This window comes from Neolamprologus brichardi, chromosome 6, assembly GCF_056152115.1.
Source record: "Neolamprologus brichardi isolate AB-2024 chromosome 6, ASM5615211v1, whole genome shotgun sequence".
In the NCBI taxonomy this organism is placed as follows: Eukaryota; Metazoa; Chordata; class Actinopteri; order Cichliformes; family Cichlidae; genus Neolamprologus; species Neolamprologus brichardi.
The window spans coordinates 7023794-7050934 of record NC_142109.1 but is presented as its reverse complement, the minus strand read 5'-3'; the positions used below and the strand labels follow the sequence as shown (position 1 = coordinate 7050934).

The following is a 27141-nucleotide window of genomic DNA, read 5'->3' as shown; positions in this document are numbered from 1 at the left end:
TATATAAATATGTGAAACAGTTACTTTGACACTTTGGTTGAGGTTTCGTCTTTCCACAAGAGGAAGTGATCTGAAGTTGTTGCATGCAAACACATTTGCCCTAATTTCTTTGTCCATTCTGTCATCAGACTTCGCAGTTTTAAGAAGATGACTTCTGGTTTAAAGCAGTCACTCTCGAATATGATAGCAGTTGAGTTTTTTGAAAGCTTATAAATCAACTTTCTGATAAGACAGTGCAGTCTGCAACAGACATGTTCTTCACAGAAGCTGAATGTTTGTTCTGGGTTTTTGTTCTCTGTCTCTCAGGTAGGAAAGATTCTGTTTTCCCTGATCCCTTAATTCATTGTCCACTTTGTATGTATCAGTGTAAATGCTGCATTAATGCATAGGTAACAGTTTATGGTTGTAGATATTTGAGGTTGTTTTAAATTTTACTGTTGTTTATTTTAAGTTATTTATAAAAACGATTTTTTTTTACTCTATAAGGTCAGTCCTCCTGTCCTTTCACAGTCACTTATCTCTTTTTTTTAAATCACCACAGAAAAATAGCCTGTTTTTGTATTTGTTACAGCTGGTTTATCAGATTGTTTACCTTTCCATTCTATCAAATACTGCAGTTTTATGAAAGCTGTTAGTTTCTAAAAATTAATGTACTAAATGTTCCTTTGCATCAGTGCTTTGAAGTACTGGGTTTAGGCCATAGTGAGATAAGTCTCTCATTCCAAGCTTGTCTCAGATTCATATCAGTAAATGATCACTCTGTGTTACAATTAAAAACATATGATCAGCACATTATAAAATGTGCTGGAGAACTACTGTAACCCAAACTGTGGTCTTCTACCAGTTGCAACCATGTAGAAGCTTAAAACTGTGAGAAAAAGAGAAAATAAAAAGCAAGAACTGTTACGTTCCATTGTGGCATTAGAGCTGTCAACGTTAACACATTAATATGTCATTGCAATATCATAATGACATATTAATGTGTTAACGTTGACAGCCCTAACACACACACACATATATATATATGCCCCGTGTGTGGAGCTGCACAGCGACAACATGTTAGGGCGGTTAACCCGTTAACGCATTATATGTACAGAGACATTTCAGGGATTTAGAGCCATTCTGTCCAAACTTTTGACTGGTATATATGGTGTTGCATGCACATGTCTACACATTTGCCTTTATCTCTCTGTACATTCTGTAATTGGCATCTCTCTTTTAAGCAGGACACTTCTGAATTCCACACCTTCACACCTCCTTTATTTTACCCAAACAGTATCTGGAGTATTTAGAAGATCAAACAGTCAAACATTCTGACTAAAAGCTGAAATTTAAAGCAGTTGTAAAAGCAGCTGTTTTTCAGAAGCCAGATGTTTGTTTTGGATCTTTGTTCTCCATCTCTCAGGGAGGATATATTTTGTTCAATTTAAGATGGCAAAACATTTCAGGTGTAGCCAAACTGTGCAAAGTCACAAAAAGATTAGATAAAACAGGATAATAGCTTTTAGTTGAAGGGACTTTCACTAATTCTATCTTGATGAGGTCATTAAAGTACTAGTTAATCATTTGCATTATCATTGTGCAACTGCCCTGACTTGTTGGTATAGAGATCAATGTTACAGAAATTGTGTAAATCTGCACAGATGCTTGCTAATCAAATGTTCTGTTAAAGGTGTTCAGGGACAAACAAAAAGCATCTGTGCTTTGAAAGGTTCATCAGTGAATCTGCCCTGCTCACATCAACATCCAGCTTCAAGCATGAACTGGTACAGTGTACACAGGGGGGGCTTCAAGATCGAGACCTCTGCAGATGGAAAGTACAGCATGTCAGCAGAGAGTAACTTGACTCTGACAGTCAACAATCTAGCAGAGAATGATGCAAACATTTACTGCTGCAGAGAACCTGCTGACAAATCAGACTGCGGCCAAAGGGGAATTTCTCTCAGTGTTGCAGGTACAGTGGTTTTATCAAACTCATTTATGAATAATCAGTGTATTGATATTATTTCTATTAACAATCCTCTCAGAGCTGCAGGTAAAGGTGATTCCTGCCACAGAGGGACAGACAGTAACACTGATGTGCAGCAGCAGCTGTCCTCTGACTGAAAAGCCTGCAGCCTACATCTGGTACAAGAACAGAGAGCTTCTCTATGAGGACTGGTCTCCCTGGTACCAAGAGCTGCTCAGCAGTGAGGAAGCAGTCACATACTCCTGTGCTGTCAAAGGCTACGAGGATCTCAGAGCCCCTGAAGTCTCTGTGGGTGAGTCATGATGTTCAGTGTGTTACAAAATAAACTACTCTAAATAAACTAAGTCAAATAATTCTGAGTAAACATACTCAATACTCTAATATTTTTTTTATCCAGATTCCATCACATCAACATGCTTCAATGTGACGTACACTAAAAGCGAAATGTGTCCTTATCAGCAGGGATCAGAACATGAGCCTTGTTCCATCACATTTCCCAGAGGTGAACACACAAACACATCTTCTTACTGATCTCTGAAAAACACAGTTTCTACATTCACTTTTTTAACCCCTCAACTGTAAAAAGGCTGAAGGGTTAAAAGATGTTATTGGCAGTTGGCATGGACACCGAGATTTGTGAATGCAAGAATGAGTAGGATTTCCAAATTGCTACAAAAGGCACATGTACTAAAAATCTTTGATGATTTTGAATCTCAGTGACACTGACCTCGAGGTCAAGGTCAAAGTTCTAGTTTTCTGAAAATTTTGTGATTGCATTCAGGAATGGATTCAACTAGGACTTTCACATTAACAGCATAGGTTCATCTACTAAGAAGCTGAGGGGTAGCACTGGCAGTCACCAGTATTTTTTAAAAATGAAACAATTTCATGTTCCAGGTAATACGTGAATGACATTATGCTTTGGGTGAAAAAAGTAGAATGCCAAGATTATTACTGAAGTGTGTGGATGCAGTCAATGAAAATGTGTTAAACTGAAAACTTCCCTGATGAGGAAAAGACAGAATGAGTACACAGATCGCTCTCGTATAAGGAAAAGAGACGTGAGTTCAAGTACCGTTGTTCTTTGGACTCACCTCTACAAATCTGCTCCCATACACAAAACCATGTAACTGACATACATACACGTATAAAATATGCATAATAACATAGTGACTGACGAAACTGTATTTATCATCTCTTCAGTGGTACATGTTGTACAGACACCTGGGAACACACAGACCTGTAGCACCTCATGTCCTCTGATCGACCCTCAAACTGTCTATGTGTGGTATGAAAATGGAAAACTTTATAGGGAAAATATAAGAAGCATTTCAACTCCAAGTTCTTTGAAAAACAACTTTTACTGTGCAATTAAAGGTCATGAGCATCTCCAATCTGATGAAGTCTGTGAGTATCAAAGAAAACTGTTAATTCTGTTAATTAATAACAAGCTGTTATCTCAACATGCAGACACCACAGTCAACTTTATCTTATATCTATATTTCAGGTGTTCAGGATAAAAACTGCTGGACAGTGAATTATGTCAGCAGGAGAATCTGTGCTCTGGAAGGATCTTCAGTGAACATTATCAGTAAATACTCACATCCTGATAATGTGAAGCCAGAGTTTAAATTATGGATTAAAAAATGGAGAACAGGTGATAAGGAACTTGAAAAACCGATTGAGCCTTCAGGTCATATGGAGTATCATGACAACATGAAGAACCAACACACCCTGACCATCAAAAACCTGATGAAGAATGACTCAGGAGAATACACATTCATCCTGAAACGACATGATAAAGAACTGAAACTGCCTGGAGTCTTTTTGATTGTCACAGGTAAAGTCTCCTAACAAGATAACCTAAGATGTTTCATTCATCTAAGAGCCTCAGTGTTTTACACTAAAAAGCCTAAAAAAGCCTAAAGTAAACCTCAGCAAACAATACTGAATGTAAAAGTGCCATCAGCAAAATTTCACTGATCATCACATTTTAGCTGGTCTAAGAATAAATGCTTCTTGTTAAACTGTTGACTGTCCTTTGCTTTCCACACCACTTGCCCTGTATCACATTACCCATCAAAATGCTATCCTATATTTAAAAAAAGGTAATTGGGAAATTTTTATGAGATTTATAGTTTTTAATAATTTAATAATGTTCCTCTTTCAGAGCTGAGAGTGAAGATGAGTCCTTCTGCAGTGGTGACAGAGGGTCAGAGAGTCACACTGACCTGCAGTACCAGCTGTCCTCTGACTGACAACACAAACTACATTTGGTACTTGAACAGTCGACCTCTGACCCCAAGAGTGAACCAGAACAAACATCTGATCCTAGACCCAGTCAGCAGGGAGAATATAAGAAATTATTCCTGTGGTGTTAAAACCAACAAGGATAACACCACAGCTCAATGGCTACCAGCAGCTGCAGGAGGTTTTGCAGCTCTCCTGTTAATAATAATAATACTTCTCACTGTGTTCTGCTGCCGGAGGTGAGCATCACTGTGTTCTCTTTTAGATCAATCATGTTCAAACTCTGATTTGAAATCTGTTATTCATTCATATCCTTTTGTGTTTGACACTCAGAAAAAAGACGGCTTCTAGTCATTCTCCAAAGAGTGAAATATCAGACAACAAACAGCAGGTACACAACACAGTGCATCCACAATCCTGTTTTTCTTTTACTTGATCATTTATCCTTTGTGTGGATAGATTTTTTTGTCTTGTTTATCTCACCAATGTCTTAACCTTCCATATGGTGTAAAATGTGTACCATATGGGAGGTTATGTTTTTTGTCTCCTCAGGTCAACCATAATCCCATATATGAAAACTTCTCAGCTCACTACAGCAGAATGCCTGTCAATACACACCAACAAGCTCATCTCTATTCCAATGAAGGTGAACTTGACTCCAATCAAGGTGACCTCTACTGCAATGAAGGTGACCTCTACTGCAATGAAGGTGACCTCTACTGCAATGAAGGCGAAGTCTATCCCAATCAAGCTGAACTCTATTCCAATACAGCTGATTTATACTCTAACATCCAATATTGAGTCACTGCCTTTTAAACAGAAAAGAACTCAAAAAAGCACCACAGCTGTTGTGTACACAGTGTAAAACAACCACACTCTAAAATGGCACATAGAACACAGTAGAAATGAGTAGAAAAGTAGAAATGCTTGTGGTTTTAAATTTAAAGATGTTTGATCATGAAATGCATGTGTTGTGTACAAAGTATAAGACAATGTAAAAATGTTATTGCTAACTTTGTATAACATGCAAACTGTCCTACTTGTGAGCTTTGTGTTGTTGCTTTCTGCGTGGTTTAGAGCTTTCAAACCAGTTAAAACTTAAAGTCATCATTTCTTCTTTCTGAACCATACATGAACTGATAACGGCTTAACTTAAATCAATAACCTTTAAGAGTATTAATAAATATTTTAAAAAGCGCTGTAGTAGTTTAATTCTTTCAGCTACAACTAGTGTGAAGATTTATCTGAATAATCATTTGTCTCTTATTTCTTCAGGTTTTTCTGTAAGATTTTTGAATGTTTGATGTTTGAATGAACCATTTTCCCTTCTATTATTATCTCTTAAAGAAACTATTTGTTATCAGAATGTTCAAAAACATCACACAGTTAGGTGACAGTGTTGATACAGCCCGTGACTTAGGATGTAATTATTATGTAAAAAAATAGTTATTGGTAGGTGCGATAGAATAAATGAGTAATAATTCAAGATCTCTTAGGAGAGAAGAAAAGTGTCCTGAAATACTGAGTAATTCCGAAAAAAAGTTTAGAGAACAGGATTACACATAAATTGTATATTCAAGTTGATAACTATGTTTTTCACGACTTTCATTGGAAATACACGTTTATTTTTACTGAAAAATTCCAAGGTTATATAAGCAATGATGTTATTTCTAATATTAATTAATTACATGTTATTAACCTAAACATTTGGAATTGTTGTCATATGAACATCCACCATTATAACCGCAAACAAATGGCAGAAAACAAGTGCAAATACGTGTAAAACCAGTTCTGCTTTAAGGTGAGTTTCCTGCAACCAATGATTCCATCTATCCATTCTCTTCTGCTGGAGCCTATCCCAGCTACCACAGGGTAAGAGGCAGGGTACACCCTGGATAGGGTCTGTCCAGTTTGTCACAGGGCTAACACATAGAGACAGACAACCATTCATATTTTCTGAAGCTGCTGAGATCTTTTAACATGTATCGGACAACGCTCAAGATTTTCTATGAGTCTGTTGTGGTCAGTGCCATCCTCTTTGCTGTTGCATGATGGGACAGCAGGTTGAGGGTCACAGATGCCAACAGATTACTGATAGAAATGTAAAAAAGATGGATGAGATAATAAAGCTGTTTTCTAATGAATGTTTCTGTTAAAGGTGTAATTATTTGGAACTTTGTCCATGTTTATTATGAGCATTAATGCTATAACTGTCACGATCCCGGATTTTGTACCCAGCGTTTTCTGTTTGGGAAATATCACTACCATTTGTAGTTTTTGGTTTAAATATTACCTTTGCTTTGGTTAGGTTTTCATTCTGATTTTGTATTAATCTTTTTCTTTGTTATTCTCAAGTTTTTCTGGTCCTCCTGTGTTGTCTATGCCTCATCTACGTTTCTGTGTCCATGTTTAGTGAGTTTATCTTTGTGTTTTCTTTGGCCTGTCAAAATCAGGTGTTAGTCTCAGTCTAAGTGTTGGTTCCCTGTTTTATGTTGATAGTCTTTTGCCCTGTGTGTGTTGTGTTCAGTTTTCCTTTGCTCTTTTTCATTAATTGATTCTGTTCACTTGCACCTTGTTTTCCCCAGCAGTATCTCTTTCCCCCATAGCCTCATGTCTTTTCAAGTCTAATCAAATGTCCTGTTGTTCATGTTTTCAGTTTAGATTTTTGTTCCTGAGCTCTGGCAATAAAGCTGTTTGACTTTAGTTAAGCCTGTCTGCCAAGTCCTGCATTTTGGGTTCTCTCGCTGCTTGGCACACACCCTCACTTGATAGTAACAGTAAAAATATGACAGTAAAACCAAAAGTATTAAAATTCTTAGCAACCAGCAATCATTAAAATCAATTCTCCCTGAGTGTAAAATATAGAAAGATTGGTAAAAACTTGGCACATAACATAAATGAGTAATGACATTTACAGTCCTCACTTGTTGAGGGTTAAGCAGAGAACAATAGAAAATGTTACCAACGTGTGCAGAATGGCTCAGAAAAGATGATCAGATCCCTCAGCATCATAGACTGTTGCATTAAACATGGAGTTGCTGACACAATGAGCAGTAATTATGGTCCCTTCTGGTCTCAAATACTAAACAACAGAACAAGAGAGAAGGTGCTAAAGGAATCTGAAATTGTGCTTGTTTTTCAGCATTCAAACAATAAATCACAGAATTTGAGGCAGGAAACAACAAGAGTGAATGTTGAACACAATTTTTATTTAAAAATTTACAGTGTTTATCTCTGTGGTTGAAGACCTGTTGTCACTTCTGAGTGTTGCTCAAATGTGGTAAAAGCTGTCACTTTTAGGCCACACCCAGCACCCATGTGCACCCAAAAAAGTCTGCATCTCCACAGCAGTTCATGTTGCACAGTGAGCTTGAATCTGGGGTTTCTTGATCACCACAGACGTTTGTATTCATCACAAACCATAAACCACCATAATTAGATATGGATAAAAGCTTTAACACACAGCTTAATTCTCTACAGCTTAAAGCACCTGTGGTGACTATTTATTGCATATTTATTTAAAATAAAAGTGCACGCAGCAGAGTCAACAAAAGTTTGAAAGGAAAAGGAAGGAAGTCTGGTATTAGCTTCAAAGCTGCACAAGATGTGAAACCACTGAATAACAGTCAATCCCCCCCCCCCCCCCCTCCCCCCCTAACCTTTCACTCTGAAAAGGAGAACAGCTTAGGTGACCGATGACTTACTTTTTTTTTTTTTATTCAAGCTTTCACTGTCAATGTTAAACGTTAAAGTCAGGACTACAACAATCATGCCGTTCAGGAATGTTTGTCGTCTCTTTGTGGGTGTCATCATTTACATCACAGGTATCAGTGATTATTTATTTGTCCCTATTTAAGAATGAAAGTAACCATAGCTAATCCTACTACATGATTTATAGATGACAACTTTGAGTTCAGATTAGTTCCTAATGTAAACTACAGAATATCTCTCTCTTTTTGACAGAAAGGTTTTTTTTAAAAGAAAGTTTCTGTTTAAGGTGTTAATGGAGGACAAACCAGGATCTGTGATCTCAAAGGTTCATCAGTGGATCTGCACTGCTCACATCAACATCTGACTTCAAGCAGAAAATGGTTCACTATCCAATGGAAGGGAAATTATGTTCAGAGTGAGCTCTCTGTGGATGGACAACGTGTAACGTACAACATGTCTGAAGAGAAAAACCCAACTTTAACCATCAATGATCTAAGAGAGAGTGATGCAAACGCTTACTGCTGTATGACGACTACAGACAGTCCACAACTCTGTTGGCTCAACAGAATTACCCTCCAAGTTGTTGCAGGTACAGTGACTTTTAATCCTTTATTACTTTCCAAATGACATCATTGTAAACATTGTTCTCCATCATCCTCTCAGAGCTGCAGGTAAAGGTGATTCCTGCCACAGAGGGACAGACAGTAACACTGATGTGCAGCAGCAGCTGTCCTCTGACTGAAAAGCCTGCAGCCTACATCTGGTACAAGAACAGAGAGTTTCTCTATGAGGACTGGTCTCCCTGGTACCAAGAGCTGCTCAGCAGTGAGGAAGCAGTCACATACTCCTGTGCTGTCAAAGGCTACGAGGATCTCAGAGCCCCTGAAGTCTCTGTGGGTGAGTCATGATGTTTATTCTGCTATATTATTTGACAATAAATAAATTTGATATGAACAGAAATCTCAATTCTAAATATAAAAATAATCTTGTTACAAATATTTAATTGCATTACTTTTTCTTCAGATTCCATCACAGCAACATGCTTCAGTGTTACTTATGCTTATGGAGACATGTGTTCTTATAAAGAGACACCAGTGGATGAGCCGTGCTCCATCACATATCCCAGAGGTGAAGTTGTACAACAACAACACCACCAAAACTCACATGTCAGATTTGTTGAGTCCAACATTTGTATGAATTATATAAACTTTTTGAATATATCTATGCACAGTAACAGGAAGTGTATTTATCTTTTATCAACAGAGCTTCATGTTCAAAGGACTTCTTCCATTTCTGGGTTTGTTACACTGGCTTGTAGTACAAGATGTAACCTGACAGACCCTCAGGCTACCTACCTCTGGTACCACAACAAACAAAGCTATTATGAGAATCAACATTATTCAGTTCAAAACTCTTCAAGAGGCACATTTTCTTGTGCAGTTAAAAGCCACAAACATCTTCAATCTCCAGAAGTTTGTATGTGTTAAAAAAAATAAATATTGATTCACTGACATCCTGAAATATAGACCAGTCAGTCATTTCATAATATATATTTCAGGTGTTCAGGATGAAAACTGCTGGAGAGTGAATTATGTCAGCAGGAGAATCTGTGCTCTGGAAGGATCTTCAGTCAACATCACAAGTGAATACTCACATCCTGATAACATGAAGCCAGAGTTTAAATGTTGGAGTAAAAAATGGAGAAAAGATAAAGTGGAAGTTGAAGAGCTGATTGAGGCTGCAGGTCGTGTGGAGTATCAGGACAACATGAAGAACCAACACATCCTGACCATCAACAACCTGAAGAAGAATGATTCAGGAGGATACACATTCAGATTCAAGAGAGATCATGAAGGATGGACACAGTCTGATCTGCCTGGAGTCTTTTTGATTGTCACAGGTAAATCTAAACTCCTCACTCAGCAGACTTTACTCATTAACAGGACTGTGAAAATATTCCATTACAGAGCAAGGATCAAAAGCAAACAGACATTTTCCTTTTGTAGAAAAATTCACCCTTTTGGTGTTTTTTGTTTGTACAGTCAGATCAAGTGAAAAAAACATTATTTTTGACTTTTAAATTATATAAAACTATTTTATAATCTTGATCAAATATTTTCTAATGAGCACTTTGCTATATATATCAAATACACACAAATATTCATTTTCCTATTCACAGAAATTAAGAAAATGATAGTCATTAAAGTTTCATGTTGGATTGAGCAAATATCACAAGGTGTAATATTAAAAAAACATCTATATAACCCACACGTAACCTAGAACAGTAACAATAATGGCATGAATAGCTGAAAAGGAATTAATAACCCCAGTTGTCAGACAAATACAATGAAATAAAGCAAACAATCCCTGTAAAATGTCACAGAAATGAAGAACTGAGCTTCAGTAAATTTTTATGTTTTTTCACTTAAAACATGGCATTACTCACTAAACATGATTTAAAAATGACACTGGCGGTTTCTGGAGTCTAATAATAATAATAATTATTATTATTATTGTATGTTCTTCTTTCAGAGCTGAGAGTGAAGATGAGTCCTTCTGCAGTGGTGACAGAGGGTCAGAGAGTCACACTGACCTGCAGTACCAGCTGTCCTCTGACTGACAACACAAACTACATTTGGTACTTGAACAGTCGACCTCTGACCCCAAGAGAGAACCAGAACAAACATCTGATCCTAGACCCAGTCAGCAGGGAGGATGCAGGAAGCTACTCCTGTGCTGTGAAAACCAACACAGATATCAGCTCTGCTCCAAAGACTCTCACTGTCCAAAGTATCACAGGAACATGGACACCAGCAGCTGCAGGAGGTTCTGCTGCTCTGCTGGTTTTAATACTTCTCGCTGTCTGCTGGTGCAGGAGGTAAGCTACACTGTCTCATCTGTCATACCAGTTGTGGTTAAACTGTGATATGAAACGGGGTGGCTGTAGCTCAGGAGCTAGAGCAGGTCATCTGTTGATCAAAAGCTTGGTGGTTCGATTCTTGCCTCCCTCAGTCTGCATGCCAAATATCTTTGGGCAAGATACTAGCCCCCACTTGCTCTCCGATGCATCCATCACAGTATGGATGTGTATGCTAGTGAGAAAGCATAGAGTGAATGTGGCATGTTGTATAGCGTGCTTTGAGTACTCCAGGAGTGTAGAGAAGCGCTATCTAAAAAATCACTACATTTACCAAATGTTTTAACATTTTATTTATTTATTTTTGTGCAATAGAAAAAAGAGGACTTCCAGTCAGTCTCCAAGACAAGAAACTTCAGATAATAAACAGGTTAAAAAAATCTCTCATTTTCTCTTCACAGGAATAATAATTTATTCTCCATCACAGAAAAAAACTTTAAAGTCATTCATCATGCTTTTTTTTCTCACTTACATCCTAACCTCTTGTAGCCTTTTTGTCACTGGAGCTCACCACCTACCTCAATTATGTTTCTACTCAACAGTTGTATTTTTTTTTATGTGACTAAAACACATTCACACTCGCCTCTGTCAGTGCGCCCCAGGGCAGCTGTGGCTACAATGTAGCTTGCCATCGGCAGTGTGTGAATGTGAGTGTGAATGGGTGAATGACTGAATGTAGTGTAAAGCGCTTTGGGGTCCTTAAGGACTAGAAAAGCGCTATACAAATGCAGGCCATTTACATTATGACACAGTGTCATCAGCTGCATCTGCACACATCTAAAGCTCTTTTGGGGAGGAGACCACTGAACTGTTATCCATAAAAAAAATTCTCACCATCCTCTGCACGAATTGCTAGCCATTAGGGCTGCAGCTATTGGTTATTTTAGTAATTCAATATTTCATCAATTATTCCATTGATTAATTGAATAATAAGAAATACTTTTAGCTTCATTAATGACAATAATAAATAAAAAAAATGTGTTTTACTGGATACAAAGAATGAAAGGAAAAAAAACCGAACCTATTTAAATCTGATAGATATCATACATCAAAACGTTTTGCAAAATGTACAACGTTTGCAAAAAAGTAATTTCTTTATTTGAATGAGGCAAAAACTGAATCCTTAGTGTTAAATAACCCAATGCTCATATCATTTGTCTTCTTTCTGTAGATGCACCCTGGTCCCATTTATGAAAACATCTCAGCTCATTACAGCAGAATGCAGGTTAATATTAAACATCAACAAGATTTCTACTCCAAAGAAGCTGATCTTCATGCCAGCGAAGCTGAGCTCTATGCCAAGGAAGCAGAAGTCGACGAAATTGAAACTAATATCTACTGCAGCATCGAATCGTTGTGATTTAACTAAAAAAAATCATTTAAAGGGAGCATTTACTGATGGGGATAATAATGAACTATCACAGAAGGGACACCACAACTGATAAGTAGAGAGTAAAAATCATACATCATAGTGGAAAATAAAATACAAGAGTAAGAAAAGTAGTAGTGTGTAGAAAAATAGAAATGCTGCAGCTGATGAAATGTGTTGTACATGTCCTAGAAAATACAACACACTTCAAATTATATGCACATGCAAGCTGAACTACTGTACTGGATGGTTTAGAGCTTTGGCAAAATGTCTGTAAAACTGAATCGATGAAACATTAAAATCATCGTGCTGGCATTTTTCTCTCTTCTTCTGGACCACAAAATAGCTCCATCACTTTACGTACCTCCGCCTTTATACTGCCCGCCCTGAAAAGTTTTTATTAAAAATATATCTGTCTCCTCCGCTTGCTCACAACTTCTATGGGTAGAGAAAAAAAATTGCACAAATACATGACAGGTGTGCCATTCTTCCCAGTGGTGCTGCTCCAACACTGGCCTTCCTCTCCCTCTGACAGCCAGCCCCAAACCGCACCCAGCTGCCATATACCTTCATGCTGCCAACAGAGGAAGTCAGCCATAGCCATCTGTGCCCCCAGCATCTGTACTACCTAAAATGTTTTTTAAAATGTGGTTGAACCTTTACAACATCGCATGGTCTGAACAGACAATGAATGGGCACCCCGGCACGTAATAGCGTAAAGAGCTGACCAAACACTCTTTTTCCACAGAGTTATAGTGACGTTCATGCTCTGACAATTTCCAGAGTGCTTGCTTCAGCCTCTCATATGTGACTTGCCATCAGTCTGTCCCCTGAACCAGATCTAAGCCAATTTTTCATGTGAGGTCAGTCAGGGGACTGGTTAGAGCCACAGAGCTCAGGATAAACCTCTGGTTGTACCCACCCAGCATTAGGGACTGCCTCCCCTATTTTTTCGCCCTTGGCCACAGGCAGGCCATGTTGGCATCTGCTTTGTCCATTTGTCGATCTGGGCCACCCCTTCAGAAGAGGCAGCAAGTGCACAGTCCATTCCTCCATTGACCACTTGAATGGTGTTGCTGTCTCCTCAAACATCTCCATAAAGAAAAATACACCATTTGCTTCTTTCATTTTGAAAAGTGTGGATTTGGCAAATGGCATCACTCACCCAGCTGACCATTTCCCAGACAGCAACCTCTGCAACACCTAGATCTGTCTATGCCCGACTACCTGCAGTGGGTCCAAGTGCTGTCTGGTCACTGCTGCCTTCTCCGTGTGGAGATTCCTCTACCAGCATTTCCTCCAGAGCACTCCCTGTGAAAAAAAACAACACGTTAGTAGATCAGATGTGAAAGGTGAAGCCCAAAGAGGTCCCAGTGGTGTAGTATTATGAGCTGTTGCCCTCAGAACTGGAAGAGGCTTCAGTAGAACCACAGGTACATCTCTCTCTCTCTCTCCCTTTCTCCCTCTCTCCCCCTCTCTTAATCTCTCTCTCTTCAAGGACAAGTGAACATCAAAACCATTATCCAGGATGAAACAACAAAGATCCATGAGTACATCAGGAGATGGCCACAGTCCAAAGTCCACATGCTTAGTGAATCCTTAAGGCAGCGGAAACCTGAGAAAGAGCAAAAACAAGAACTATCACAGACGGAAAAGGCTGTAAAGCCTCCTGCAAAGCATATATCATCGGCAGATAGAAGAAGTGCTGAAACTGAAAAATCCTACCAATGGCTGGATAATACCTGGCTGGATAAACAGCAGAGAGGTACTAATCATAGGAGCAAAGGAACAAGTTTTAAGCACAAGATTGATAGAGGCTGGGGTCAACCACACCAGGCAAGACCTCAGGTACACAGTCTGCACCTGGGGTCTTACCTGCTTGTATCTTGCAGGGTATAAGGTATAACGTGTATGTAGTATTCAATTTGTCTCTTTACTTTCTAGTATAACTAAAGTATGTAAGTCATCTACTATTTCCCAACACACAGAGGACAAGAGAAAACAGACAAAACTGAACTCAACTGGTCTGCATTGTTGAGAAAAGTATAAGACACAATATTTAAACACAGATGTGACAATAATTAACCCTTACCTGTTAGGAAGACACGCAGATAAGCAAATTCATTATGTAACCATTAAAAAGCATATTAGCCTTTCAACTATGTGGTTTTTAACAAGCAGCAGTCAATGCATACATAAACCTATTTGTGGACGACGGACAAAAACCTATCAAAAATATGGATAATATTTTACCTGACCAAAACGTAAAATTTTCATAAATATCCAAATATTTTTTTGTAACAAAGGTAGGACTGTGAAAGTACTGAACAATTTGTAATGTAGCTTGGCACTCAGAAGTTTAGGCGACAGATTCCTTCACAATTTATTGATCTGATGACCAAAGTGTTAAATCAAGCTTATGACCATAGGTGAAGATAAGGACGCAGCTCAGAGAGTAAATTGAGATCTTTGCTTTTACACTCAGCTCTGTCTTCACTTCAAACTGGGAGTTTAAGATCTTCTGAACCAGGGCCTCTGTCAGATGTCTCCAGCTCAGCTCCTCTCCTCACCTGAGTGTCCAGACCATACAGCCTCAGATCCTCAAGCTGTTTATTGAGGTCAGTATCTCTCAACCCAAGACACTAACTCAGGCTCCCTCCCCAGTGTGCCGAGAGGTGACATTTCATGTCCCACTCATCAGCCACTGATAGCTCTGACCACCGTCCGGCAAACAATAATGTCACGAAAGCATATTTTAATAAAGGGCTTTGCAAATATAGCTATTAACTTTTCGACAGTCCCGCCAGGCACACGACCTGGCCACCCGTGTATCCAGCAGGGAAAGTACTTCCAGGACACTCAGGCCCACCCGAGCCCAGGCTTCTCGTTGAGAAGAGGGTGTCAATTGCATTCAGGGAACAGATGATGATCAAATTCATTATTGATGAGATAGCAGAGTAAAGTTACAGCAAATGGAAAGTGCTCTGTACAAAACCTGGAGCTGTACTCAACTACAATACTTTAGACTTTTTTTTCAAAAGGGATCAACAGCACAGACACAGTGGATATCATTCACAGAACAATGTTTTCAACCAGGATGTAAACATTTTTATTTCTGCTGTTAGGTTGTTATAATTGGACATTTTCACATGTTTTAAATGAGACAAAATGTTCACACTTCAAATGTTTTGTTAAATTCAATTGTTTATTTGATTGGTTGATCGTAGTTTTTCATGGGTAAGATGTTATAATACCCTGGTTCACTCAGTGACTACTCCGTCTCCTAAAAATCTTCTTTAATTCAGTTCAATTCAATCCAACAGTATTTACATACAAATGAATTGAATTGAACTGAACTGAAGAAAAAACCCAACAATCCCCTATGAGCAAGCACTTGGCGACAGTGGGGAGGAAAAACTACCTTTCAAAAGGTAGAAACCTCCAGCAGAACCAGGCTCAGGGAGGGGCGGCCATCTGCCGCGACCGGTTTGGGGGTGGGGGGTGGGGGGTGGGGGGGGGTGGAGCCGATGACAAAGTTATACACAACTAAATATTAAAGCAAATATGCTTCAAAATTGGTGTTTATGCACTGGAAGTGACTGATAATATTTAGTTGTATATTACTGTGATTTTATAGGAGACGGAGTGGAAGTCACTTAAGTGAACAGTCTCCAAAACCAGTTGCGCTCCTTTTTCTTTTTTGGTTTTTCTTTTGGCACTTGGTCATCTCGGGCCTCTGGACTTTCTGGTTTGGTAGCGCTGGCCTCCTCTTTTTCTGGCTGATTCTCCTGGAGTGTCTCGTTTTGGGCTGGAGAATTTTCAGGATTGGCAACGTTGGACTGGTCTTCTTGCTTTTTTATTGTCTCTTGCAGAGACAGCAAAAACTCCTGAAGTGTGATCTTTTCTTCCTCTGTTTGCCCGAGTTGGTTGCAGATTGTTGTGTTCTCCAGGTTTTGCTCCACGATTTCCTGGTGGGAAGCTTTGGTTTTCTCCAGCTCTTCTTTTAAATTTTGCACCTTCAAATCATTTTTTTCACAAAGAGCCTCACTGGTGCTGAGTTTGTCTTTCAGCTCAGCAAGCTCACAGTTGGCTCTTTGTTCCTGATCTTTGCGCTTTGCAACTTCCTCTTCAAGATTCTTTTGAGTTTTGAGGAGCTGCTCACGAAGTTGTTCGATCTCTTCTTGCTGTTTTTTGCACTGGACCTCCAACTCAGCTTCTCGAACAGTTTTTACGTCTGTAGAGTCTGTGTGTGGAGCTTCTGCAGTTTGTGTTGAAGCGTCCACACTCAGCTCTGCAGCTGTGACAGCTGTGTTGCTGTCTTGAACAGGAGCCTCACTTACCTCAGGGGTGAAGTTCTCCTCGGGTGTCTTTCTACGAGCCTCTTCCAGCTGTTTTTGGAGCTCAAGGATGGTTTTTTGAGCGTTTTGTCTGCAGCACTGTAGCTGCAGACGAACCCAATCATTCTGAGTTTTAGCTGCAGCAGCTTTGTGGTTTGCAGCTGTCATTTTATAAAGATTGGTTTTGCACATGTGCTGAGCCTCCTGCAGGTGGAATCTCAGCGCACCCAGTTCATCAGTCTCATTGTATGGATGACTGCCATCATTTGGTGTTAAGTGAGGCTGTGGCTGAGGTGGCCCATCGTTGGTGTTATGGTCAGGATGGGGCTGATATGGCACAGACCCTCGTTTTGGCAAAAACCATGGATTTTGCCAGTGTTGCCCAGGTCCATTATTGGGTGTAACGTGGGCATTGGGCTGATGTTGCACATGCCCTCGTTTTGGCAAAAACTGTGGATTTTGCCAGTGTTGCCCTGGCCCATTATTGGGTTTAAAGTGGGCATTGGGCTTATGTTGCACAGGCCCTCGATTGGGTCCAGGGTTTCTGGCTCTGGGGTTTGGGTTTGCATTTTTCTGCATCTTCTTCTTGTTTGCACCCTTTGGTTTGGCAGCATCAGATGGAGTCCCCTCATTTGGTGCCTTGTTTTTCCCTCTTGGGTTTGGGCTTTGCTGCTTAGGGCTAACAGCGGCCGATGAGGTCCCTTCCTGGGGATCAAGGTTTTGCTGCATATGTTGCATTTTTCTTGTCTTTTGTCTTACAATGTCGAATGATATTTTTTTCTATTCGATCGGGGTTTGGGTTTGTGTTTTGTTACATACACTTAACGTGTCAAATCTTTGTCTAAAGGTTGGCTCGTGGTGTGTTCCTATACAGTTGCACAGTTCTGAGACATACTGAGAGCACGCTGGTAAAGACTTTTGAGAGAATGTTATTGCTCAATTTCCCTTTGATCCTTTGATCTGGAGTGTGATGTCAGGGAGTGCAAATGGAGTGTGATGTCATCCACTTAGAATGCAAAATGTGATGTCATCAACTTAGCAGAGAGTCTTGTTTTTCTTTGAAATAGAATTCTACCAAACTTAAATAAAAGTCTTTAACTTTGTACGAGACGTTAAATTCCCAATCGAAAGGCCAAATGTACCCGAGAACTTCAGGAGAAGATTACACAAATAGCTCAGAAGCTTCAATAAATGCTTCAGGATCAACATGTTTTCTATATACACCTTTAGGATGTTGCATCTTCAAAAAATAAAAATGAAATGACTGAGCCTCACACAGGCTTATTTCTGCTGCTTGTATCCGTGATCTCGTTCTTTCCATCTTTAAATCAAGCTTATGACCATAGGTGAAGATAAGGACGCAGCTCAGAGAGTAAATTGAGATCTTTGCTTTTACACTCAGCTCTGTCTTCACTTCAAACTGGGAGTTTAAGATCTTCTGAACCAGGGCCTCTGTCAGATGTCTCCAGCTCAGCTCCTCTCCTCACCTGAGTGTCCAGACCATACAGCCGCAGATCCTCAAGCTGTTTATTGAGGTCAGTATCTCTCAACCCAAGACACTAACTCAGGCTCCCTCCCCAGTGTCCCGAGAGGTGACATTTCATGTCCCACTCATCAGCCACTGATAGCTCTGACCACCGTCCGACAAACAATAATTTCATGAAAGCATATTTTTTTCCCTCTGGGATTGTTGAAAATCACTACCCTTTCAGCTTGTTCGTGGCCAAAAGTGGCCACCAACAGATTAGGTCTGTAATTTTTATTATTTTTATGTTTTTTTGCCATTTTTTCTGCATAAAGCTTTTAAGTAACTTCAGTTATTTTCATAAATATAAAATAATTATTACTTTTTAAATTTTTAACCCTTTAAACACCAGTTTGTTTGTCCACTGCACTAGCTGGAAGACAAACTTAAATCTCACAATTTTATATAATTGCAGTGCTACTGGAATTTCTTGTATTATTAATAGTAGAGTCTGGGACATGTAATTGATTCACATCAACATTGATTATAATGCATTGTTATTTTTGTGCAGGGAGAGCAAAAACATAAAAACTCCCTCTCAGCTTGTTCGTGGCCAAAAGTGGCCACCCCTTGTTTACGTTTACAAAATGCTATAAAATTCATATATATTAAGAAAAATTTCCACTTTTTTTGACTTGATTTTTTAGATTTGCATCAGTGCTGTTCATGAAAATCAAAATTTCATTCAAATTCAGAATTTTAACCCTTTAAATACCAGTTAGATCACATATCCTAGGAATTCATAAATCGAAAAAATCATAAAACCCCATTTTTTTTCCAAATAAAACATGTCATCTGATTTATTTTCTAACCATGATGTAGGTTAGATGCATAGCAATAATTAAAAGTATCAATGACTTTTATGCATCTTTGTTTTTTTGTGCAGTGACAGAAAAACAAAAAAACTCCCTCTCAGCTTGTTTGTGGCCAAAAATGGCCACCCCCTGTTTACATTTACAAAATGCTATAAAATTCATATATATTAAGAAAAATTTCTTCTTTTCTTGACTTGATTTTTTAGATTAGCATCAGTGCTGTTCATCAAGACCAAAATTTCAATCAAATCCAGAATTTTAACCCTTGAAATACCAGTTAAATCACATAATTTTAATGATTTAAATAGGGATAAAAGCATACAATCCCCATTTCTTTCTAAATAATACATGCAAACTGATTTATTTTCTAACCATGATGGAGGTTAGATGCATAGCAATAATTAAAAGTATCAATGAGTTTTATGCATCTTTGTTTTTTTGTGCAGTGACGGAAAAACAAAAAAACTCCCTCTCAGCTTGTTTGTGGCCAAAAATGGCCACCCCCTGTTTACGTTTACAAAATACTATAAAATTAATATATATTAAAACATTTTTCTACTTTCATTGACTTGATTTTTTAAATTAGCACCAGTCCTAGTCATGAAAACCAAAATATGATTCAAATTCAGATATTATACCCTTTGAATCATAGCTGGACTGGCCATCGGGCATACCGGGCATTTGCCTAGTGGGCCGATGGTAATTTTTTGTTTTAAATGGGCCGATGTTTTGTTGTTGTTGTCTTTTTTTCTGTAACAGTGTAAACAGTGAAAGGTGGCGGATTGGACAGATGCTGGCAGACGTGTAAAAATAACTCAATTGTTTGGTAGTGGCTATGGTGGAGCTTTCACAGATTCAGTAAAATTAGCAAGTGGTGGCCAGCAGGTGGATGGGGGAAAGGGGAGGCGGAGAGACCCAAGGCGGCTGCCGGTCCGACTGTCAGGTGAAATGAGCTTCAGGTAAGAAGTTATGACCTGCAGTCTATCTGGGTCAGATATAAACCAAGTTTTGGTGTAGTCAAAGGAGCTTGCAAAGAAAAGCGTCTGGACTTCTTTAAGTTGCTTGAAGACGTTTCACCTCTCATCCGAGAAGCTTCTTCAGTTCTAAGGTCAAATGGTGGAGAGTCCCAGATATAAACCTAGTGGGAATATCCCCCCACAGAGGGACAAAAGGACCCCCTGACAATCCTCTAATCGCCTGAGCCAAGGTGTGGAACTGGGTGTGGGTCCCAATCAGCCATTGAGCTGAAAATAAATGTGATTTGTCCCGTACTTCAGCTACAATTAAAAAAAAGACAAAAAGCTGGAGTTATTCTGTGTCTTTACGCTGTCAGCTGCCTCTTCTTCTCTCATTCTCCCCCCTCCCTCTCCTGCTGCTACTTCAATCGTGAAACTGATCAATGATCAGCTGATCGCGTTTCTGCCGCCTCTCTCCTGTCTCTCTTGCTTGTTTATCTCCCGCTTTGCGCCAGAAAGAGGAAACTAGTGGAGGTCGGGTTAAACAGCAGCAGTGCCTTTAAACTTGATAAGCTGTTGTTAGAATTTATTTAATATTACTTTCTAGTATCAGCTGATGTTTGTTGGAGCCGTAAAAGCTGCTGGTCATGATATCGGTTTGGTTATCTGGTGAGAGGGAAACATGAAGAAGAAACCAGGAGATGTCCTTACTGAATCATCAGAGCTGAACAGGTGATGGAGAAACAGGTTTACCTTTTAGGTGACATGAATGGGTTGAAGGAAAGCTATGAACTGTTTCTGAGAGACAAATAACACCAGGATCCTTTTCTATGTAGCTGACAGCTGGTAACTGTGCAGGGGCGGGTCTAGCAAAGTTTTGCCATGGGGCCAGGTAGAGCATTAAATGGTAAATGGCCTGCATTTGTATAGCGCTTTTCTAGTCCCTAAGGACCCCAAAGCGCTTTACGCTACATTCAGTCATTCACACTCACATTCACACACTGGCGATGGCAAGCTACATTGTAGCCACAGCTGCCCTGGGGCGCACTGATAGAGGCGTGGCTGCCGGACACAGGCGCCACCGGGCCCTCTGACCACCACCAGTAGGCAAACATGGGGTTAGTATCTTGCCCCAAGGATATTTGGCATGCAGCCAGGAGGCAGCCTGGGATCGAACCACCGACCTTCTGATTAGTGGCTGACCTGCTCTGCCACCTGAGCTACAGCCACCCGATTAAAGGGAAAGGGGGTCACAAAGAAATACTTTTCTTTCTTATTCTCATTTAAAATTTCTAGCTTTTAACAAATAATTATCTGAATCTTACAACCAAAGTTTTCATCTGATGTCAAATGTATAGAAATCCATTATTGTACATAGTAAGTTTTTTTCAGGGTCCCAACATAATTTCTTCAGAAGAAAGTACTGTACATGATGCCAGTATTTTCCCACATTTTCTAGATACTGTACTAGTACTTTGTGTAAAATGCCATCAAAAAGTCAGTTAAGTTTTATTCTTTCTCACCTGTCTTTCTGTCTCCTTTCACTTTTAAAAGGTTGCCATGTTAGAAAACATATTTTGCCCTGCCATGCTGTTTATTGTTGTGGTAAAAAAATAGTTTATGAAAATTATCACTAAATCTGTCATTTATTATTTTTAATATTCAGTAATGGTCATGTCTTACCTCTAGTCTGCTCTGTCTTAATTTCAGGTTTCCACCATATGTAGTTCAGGAAGTTAACTCAACCAAGCAGTCTTTGGGTTTCGGCTAAGTACTGTTTAGAATACCAGAATAGGGAGCCTCCAGCCTCCAGTCCCTCCTGCTCAGACTATGAAAACTTCCAGATGGTTCCCACTCTGGAGACCTCGCAAAGAACGAGTTCCTCAACTTGCCTGATATTGAAGAAATGCGACCAGGGTGAGTAATGCCATATTAACCTAAATACTGTCACTAAGACATGTGTCTCACAGACCAAATGTAAGTCGACACTCATGTTCTCTAGTTCAAGCAGAAATGATGTGGATTGATTCAAATTCCTGAGCCTGGATGATTTCAGCTGGAAACAAACCAACTCTGCTTCTTCCTCAGAAAAACAAGCGCTCTCTTAAAAAATAAATAAATGAATAAAATCACTTCTTTTCAGATCTGTTGTGTCCAAGAAGGGTTTTCTAAGCTTCATGGAGCCTCGCTCTAACTCATGGGTGAAGCATTTTGTGGTTGTTCGCCGGCCCTACGTCTTCATCTACAACAGCAACCAGGACCCCGTGGAGCGAGGCGTCCTCAACCTCTCCACAGCACAGGTGGAATACAGCGAAGACCAGCAGGCCATGTTTATGGTTTGAGGCAGGATAGAGAAAGGCTGGATGTAACACGCTTGTCTTTATTGAGAATTCATTCAAATTGTTTTGGTGCACGTTGGCCAGTTTTGGACACATTGATTGATGAAATGGCAAATGGACTGGGATTTATCATTTGAATGAACATAAATATAATGTGATGTTTTCTTTTCAGACGCCCAACAGATTTGCAGTGTGCACAAAACATGGAGGCATCCTCCTGCAGGCCAACAACGAGAATGACATGAACGACTGGCTGTACGCCTTTAATCCTCTGCTAGCAGGAACAATAAGGTACACACACACAGACACACATGCACCTCTCACACCACAGTCAAACGTACAGCTTCTGCACCCTTCAAAAACATTCCCTTCTCCTCACAACGTAAAACTCTCCCCACAGATCTAAGTTGGCGAGGAAGAACTGAGCGGGCGGAGCGGTACGCGGGAAAACCACCGCTTCCATCCTTTATGAAAAGCCTTTGAAAATACCGAAAATACCAAGTGTTAAAACGTATTAATCATTGTGATTCTTGACGGTTTTCTCTTGTAAGTAGACTTGTGGCTTAAGTCTCTTTTCATGCGACTCAAACGTTTAAGTTCCACAAAACTTTTGCCTCCCCGCTTCCCTCCAGCAACCCCGCTGCCAACTTAGCTTTCCTCCTCTCTATTCCCTCCCCTCAGCTTTTTGTGTTTTTGTTTCGATGACAATGTTTGAGTCTAATTTTGTTCCGCTTGGTTGTCATTCCCAAACTCCCCTAACTAAGTAGCATGTTGTAGTAGTCTACTTGTGTGTGCACGACTCTTTAGAAACTTTCGGTTTGCCAATCATCTGTACAAAAAAATGTCTCTATCAGTTTTATTTGTCTCCTGAAATGAGTTTCATTCTATTTTGGGGGTTTTTGCTGTTGGTTTTTTATTAAATTAACATGCTTGCATGATACCTGCAGCAGTCCTCAGGAGAAGACCAGGTTTGCTCAGTTTCAAACGAAAAACAAAAATGAACCAAATCAACCAGCTTACATTTGAAACCATGAAGGAAAAGTCTACAGATATCTCCAAGTGACGTGTTAGTTTACGCTCTGCTACCTAAACCATAGCTGCTAATAGATTTATAGGGTATTTTTCTTCTCGCAGTGAATTTGCATCAGGCTGAACCGTCTCTGAAACAAAAACTCAAAGTGGGAATGAACTTTGACAGGAGGGCCACGCCCGATTTCCTCTGTCATCCACGTCATACTTAGATCCTCCTCAATCTGTGTACATACGCCGCCTCTAAACCCCCGATAGTGCCAGTCAGTTAGTGAGTCAATAAAATACTGACTCACTAACAGGGTTACAAGGAGATGAGGAGGAGGACTAGGAGGATGAAAACGAACTAAGGAGAGAACTTGATTTGTACATGCAGTCTGTTCTGGGATGAGTGTGGTAGTTAACCCTCGTTTAACACTCTGCTCCTCTAGCTCGCTCTATCTCACTGAGAATCAGAAAGCCTTGACATTTACTGCTATTAACTTTACACTCTTGTTGTAAAGACGCAAAGAAAACACAGTGAAAAGGTTAGAAGGACGTAAGGAAAAAGAATGAATGAATGGTTTAATAGAAGGAAAGAAGTTAAAGGGACTACATATTCAAAGGTCTTATTTCTGATACTACTGTTGGATTACTATGTAGTTTTAGTTTGCATTATTCTCCTGAATTAGAAGAAGGTGATAACTATTACATTCGGTAAACTGATTTGCATTACATTAGACTGTTGATTTATTGTGAATTAATGATATTGTTTTATGATGCATTATACTGCTGAGTTATAAGAAATACTGTTCGCAGAAAGTCATCGCCTTATTTGTCTGGTTAGAAGAGAACAGAGCATACTGCCCCATCTCAGCAGGAGCAGATAAACAGGGAGCCAAGGTCGTAGCTTGGGCGCTGTGAATGTTTAGGCTTTTATGATTAGGTGGGGGCCACTAGAGGCTATAAGAGTTTGATCAATGCTCCACCATTTTGAGATCTGATGCCGTCTGCTGTATGGTGTCCATCTCCCACGCGTGTATTCATTAAATCATCGTTTGACTCAACCCGGCCGGACCAGTGTTGTTATTTTGGTATTCCTCTTGTATCCATCCCCAATATTTGAATCCGTAACACTACCCCATGAAAATATTTGCTATTTTAGTGTGAACTAAGAGAGGGTTTGAATGTAAGAGAGAGGAGGAAAAAGGAAAAGGAGACCTAAAATGTAACCCCCTGCACCTTGACTGAGGAGGTGAGTTACATTAGTGCTTCCTCTTTATTAGAAAGCGGTTTAAGTGAATTAGAAGTCTGTTGTTTTTTTGGAGGAGATCTACTCATTAGTCATGCTAGACATCCATCTGAACTCTATCAAAATAAAGGTGTATTTTAACTCATTTTTATTTTTTCTAATATCAGAGGTCTAGGACTATACAAAGTAGCTGGTGAGATCTAAAACGACAGCAGACTTATTGTGTCTTTCTTCACCTCATCACTTTTTTCTGTGTGTGTTTTTCTGTTGATGCCTTTCAAACAAAACTAGCCATGATATTTTCCACCTTCCCCCTCTGACAATTAATATCAGTTAACCAAGCCCCCTTTCAGATTTGTTCACCAAAAGAAAAGAAAAAAAAAAAACGTCATTAACGCTGTTTATTATTTGTCAGACCGGTTTTATTTTCATACTTTGTAAATATCTATGTTGTATGGAGCTTGAACTAAAATGTAAATATGTTTACTGTATTTATAATAATAATAATCCATTCACTGTACAGCATAGATGTGTCATGCAGATATCCTAATTCTGTGTATGGTAATCTTGCACCATTGAACTGTTAGTGAATGAGGCAACAATAAAAGTGGGAAACGTGCATTAGCAGATCAAGTGCTGCCTGCTTATTTCCTGCTTTATGTAAGCTTCTGCTGTAGTTTATTATGTGCTTTAGTCCCAAGAAACCACCCTTTTACTGTGGCGCACAATAAGATCTTCTGATGTTTGGTGTCATCTTCCTGTGATCTCCTGTGAACAGGTGGATTAATTCATTTCAAGTTTATGTATGTAGCACCAAATCACAGCAGGGGCTGAACACTGTAAAGACTCTAGAATAATTATGGAGGCACAACATTTAAAGCTCCCATCCTTCCATCCCACAGACCTAAAAGTTAGTTATATGATAAACAGCCCCGTGTTTGTTTACTTGATTTGTAAAATGCAAAGTGGTGACGTCCTCATATGGAGACAGTTTTTTTAATAGGCCAAAACATTGTTTACAAAAACGTACATTTTATTGGGCAAAATGAGGTAAACAGTGAAGAAAAGTATGAGAAAACGGAGCATAGGATCTCCGGAGACTGTGGCCACTAGAATTATTGTATACATGTGTGTGTATTAAGGACACAGACAAAGAATGAATCAGACAATGAAGCAATGTCCTTTTTAAATGTTTATTTATAAACAGGATAAAACCATTCAAGTATTGAGTCATGAATAAAACATCAACCTCTGATCTGCTAATTGGGAAACAGAGGATGTCAGTGTATTTTTCAGTGCTAGTCCAAATTGAGTGAGATGACTTTACATTTGAATAGATTCGATTACAAGTTATATTTGGTTTTAATTGAATGAGTTCAATTTGATTTAAATCAAGCCAATTCACAACATATAAACTTGAAATATATGATAAGATAGAGGTTGTGCAATAATACAGAGAAAGCCCCAACAATCAAATGACCCCCTATGAGCAAGAACTTGGCAACAGTGGGAAGGAAAAACTCCATTTTCGGCAGAACCAGAATCAGGGAGGGGCCATCTGCCTCCACCGGTTGGGGTAAGAAAATGAAACTAAACTATAGGGAGACAAAGAGGAAAGATGTTCATGATATATATGAAACTTTCCGCTAGCCTTGACTAAAATATTGGTTTTAACAGGAAAGTATTGTTTCATTCATGTTTATTCCACGAGGTGGACAGCAGGAATAAAACAAACCAGATACTAAGAAATAAAGTATACAATGAAATTTTCTCGATATGCTAAAATTCCCACTGAGACTGGATAAGATTGTTCTAAAACTGGTCAAAATACAATTCTCTTCATGCACAGAAATCCCACCCAGTCCCACAACCCAGGACGAATATTCCTTGTGTGTTCTTGAGCTGGACAGAAATTCCTCTTGCTGAGCGGGGTCCACGCCAGCCTCGTGTCAGGCAGACGAGGAGCCTCCTGTCCCAGTCTCATCCGTCCACTGGGCCCATCACATCCCAGCCCAGTTCGCATTCTGCATTGGAGTCCGTCGCTCGATACCACCGCGGCTCCCCTCACGTCATCACCTGTAAGTAAAAACAAATAGGAGCCAGAACCATCATCCCGGAAGCTGCCCTGGCTTATAGCCATGGCGACCCTCTCCCAACACGGCTGCACCCAGTGAACAACAGTGAGACGCTACTGACAAATGCAGGCAGTGGTATACATCTGCCCTGATGTCAATTACACACGTTGTCTCCTACTGTCGCCGTTCCTGCTGTCGGGACTGGGTCACCACATCACGCTGACCAGTCTCCAGACGAGGCGTCGCACCCCCCACGATCACGCAGCGGCTCCCTCTTTTCCACCTGGCCTTCATTGCGTTCCTCTTCCAATCTAGGGCCTCTCTCCTTCCAGTGCTCAGCTTGCTTCCTTTTAATACGACCTTTAAACAGCTGAAAGGAAACCTCTGGACACACCCATGCCTCAACATGTGATCATTATCAGCTAATTTTTCCCCTGCCCAGCTAATCCACAGTGGATTAAAACAACGTAAAATGACACACTAAAAACATGCGATACAAACAGAATAAAATCATGCAAATAAAAACTAAACTCAAAAATAGATACTAAAATCAGAAGAAAACCAAGATAAACGATGAATACAAAATTTCTAGTGTGTGCAACTCTTTCAGTCTTTGAA

General features: G+C 39.6%; 4 protein-coding genes across 4 annotated transcripts; 3 read left to right on the top strand and 1 right to left on the bottom strand.

Moving 5' to 3' along the window:
* Positions 1-251: 251 nt before the first annotated feature.
* LOC148102467 (uncharacterized) lies at positions 252-5173 on the top strand. The gene is made up of 10 exons (XM_087842485.1): positions 252-306; positions 1673-1954; positions 2028-2261; positions 2367-2471; positions 3173-3376; positions 3477-3809; positions 4140-4458; positions 4553-4610; positions 4772-4886; positions 4929-5173. Exons 1-10 carry the CDS (start codon positions 252-254, stop codon positions 5018-5020), a joined length of 1797 nt encoding a protein of 598 aa, XP_087698611.1. The 3' UTR covers positions 5021-5173.
* Positions 5174-7988: 2815 nt separating this feature from the next.
* Positions 7989-10812, top strand: LOC118455259 (uncharacterized). The gene is made up of 7 exons (XM_087842482.1): positions 7989-8043; positions 8217-8519; positions 8594-8827; positions 8954-9058; positions 9194-9406; positions 9489-9830; positions 10463-10812. The coding sequence occupies exons 1-7, from the start codon at positions 7989-7991 to the stop codon at positions 10810-10812; spliced, it is 1602 nt and encodes a 533-aa protein (XP_087698608.1).
* A 4996-nt stretch (positions 10813-15808) lies between these two features.
* On the bottom strand, positions 15809-17454 carry LOC148102466 (uncharacterized). The gene has a single exon (XM_087842483.1). It carries the CDS (start codon positions 17289-17291, stop codon positions 15873-15875), a length of 1419 nt encoding a protein of 472 aa, XP_087698609.1. The 5' UTR covers positions 17292-17454; the 3' UTR covers positions 15809-15872.
* A 2328-nt stretch (positions 17455-19782) lies between these two features.
* LOC148102465 (kinesin-like protein KIF1B) lies at positions 19783-22761 on the top strand. Its single transcript, XM_087842398.1, has 5 exons — positions 19783-19831; positions 21694-21766; positions 21993-22149; positions 22361-22479; positions 22589-22761. The coding sequence occupies exons 1-5, from the start codon at positions 19783-19785 to the stop codon at positions 22611-22613; spliced, it is 423 nt and encodes a 140-aa protein (XP_087698524.1). The 3' UTR covers positions 22614-22761.
* Positions 22762-27141: the final 4380 nt, after the last annotated feature.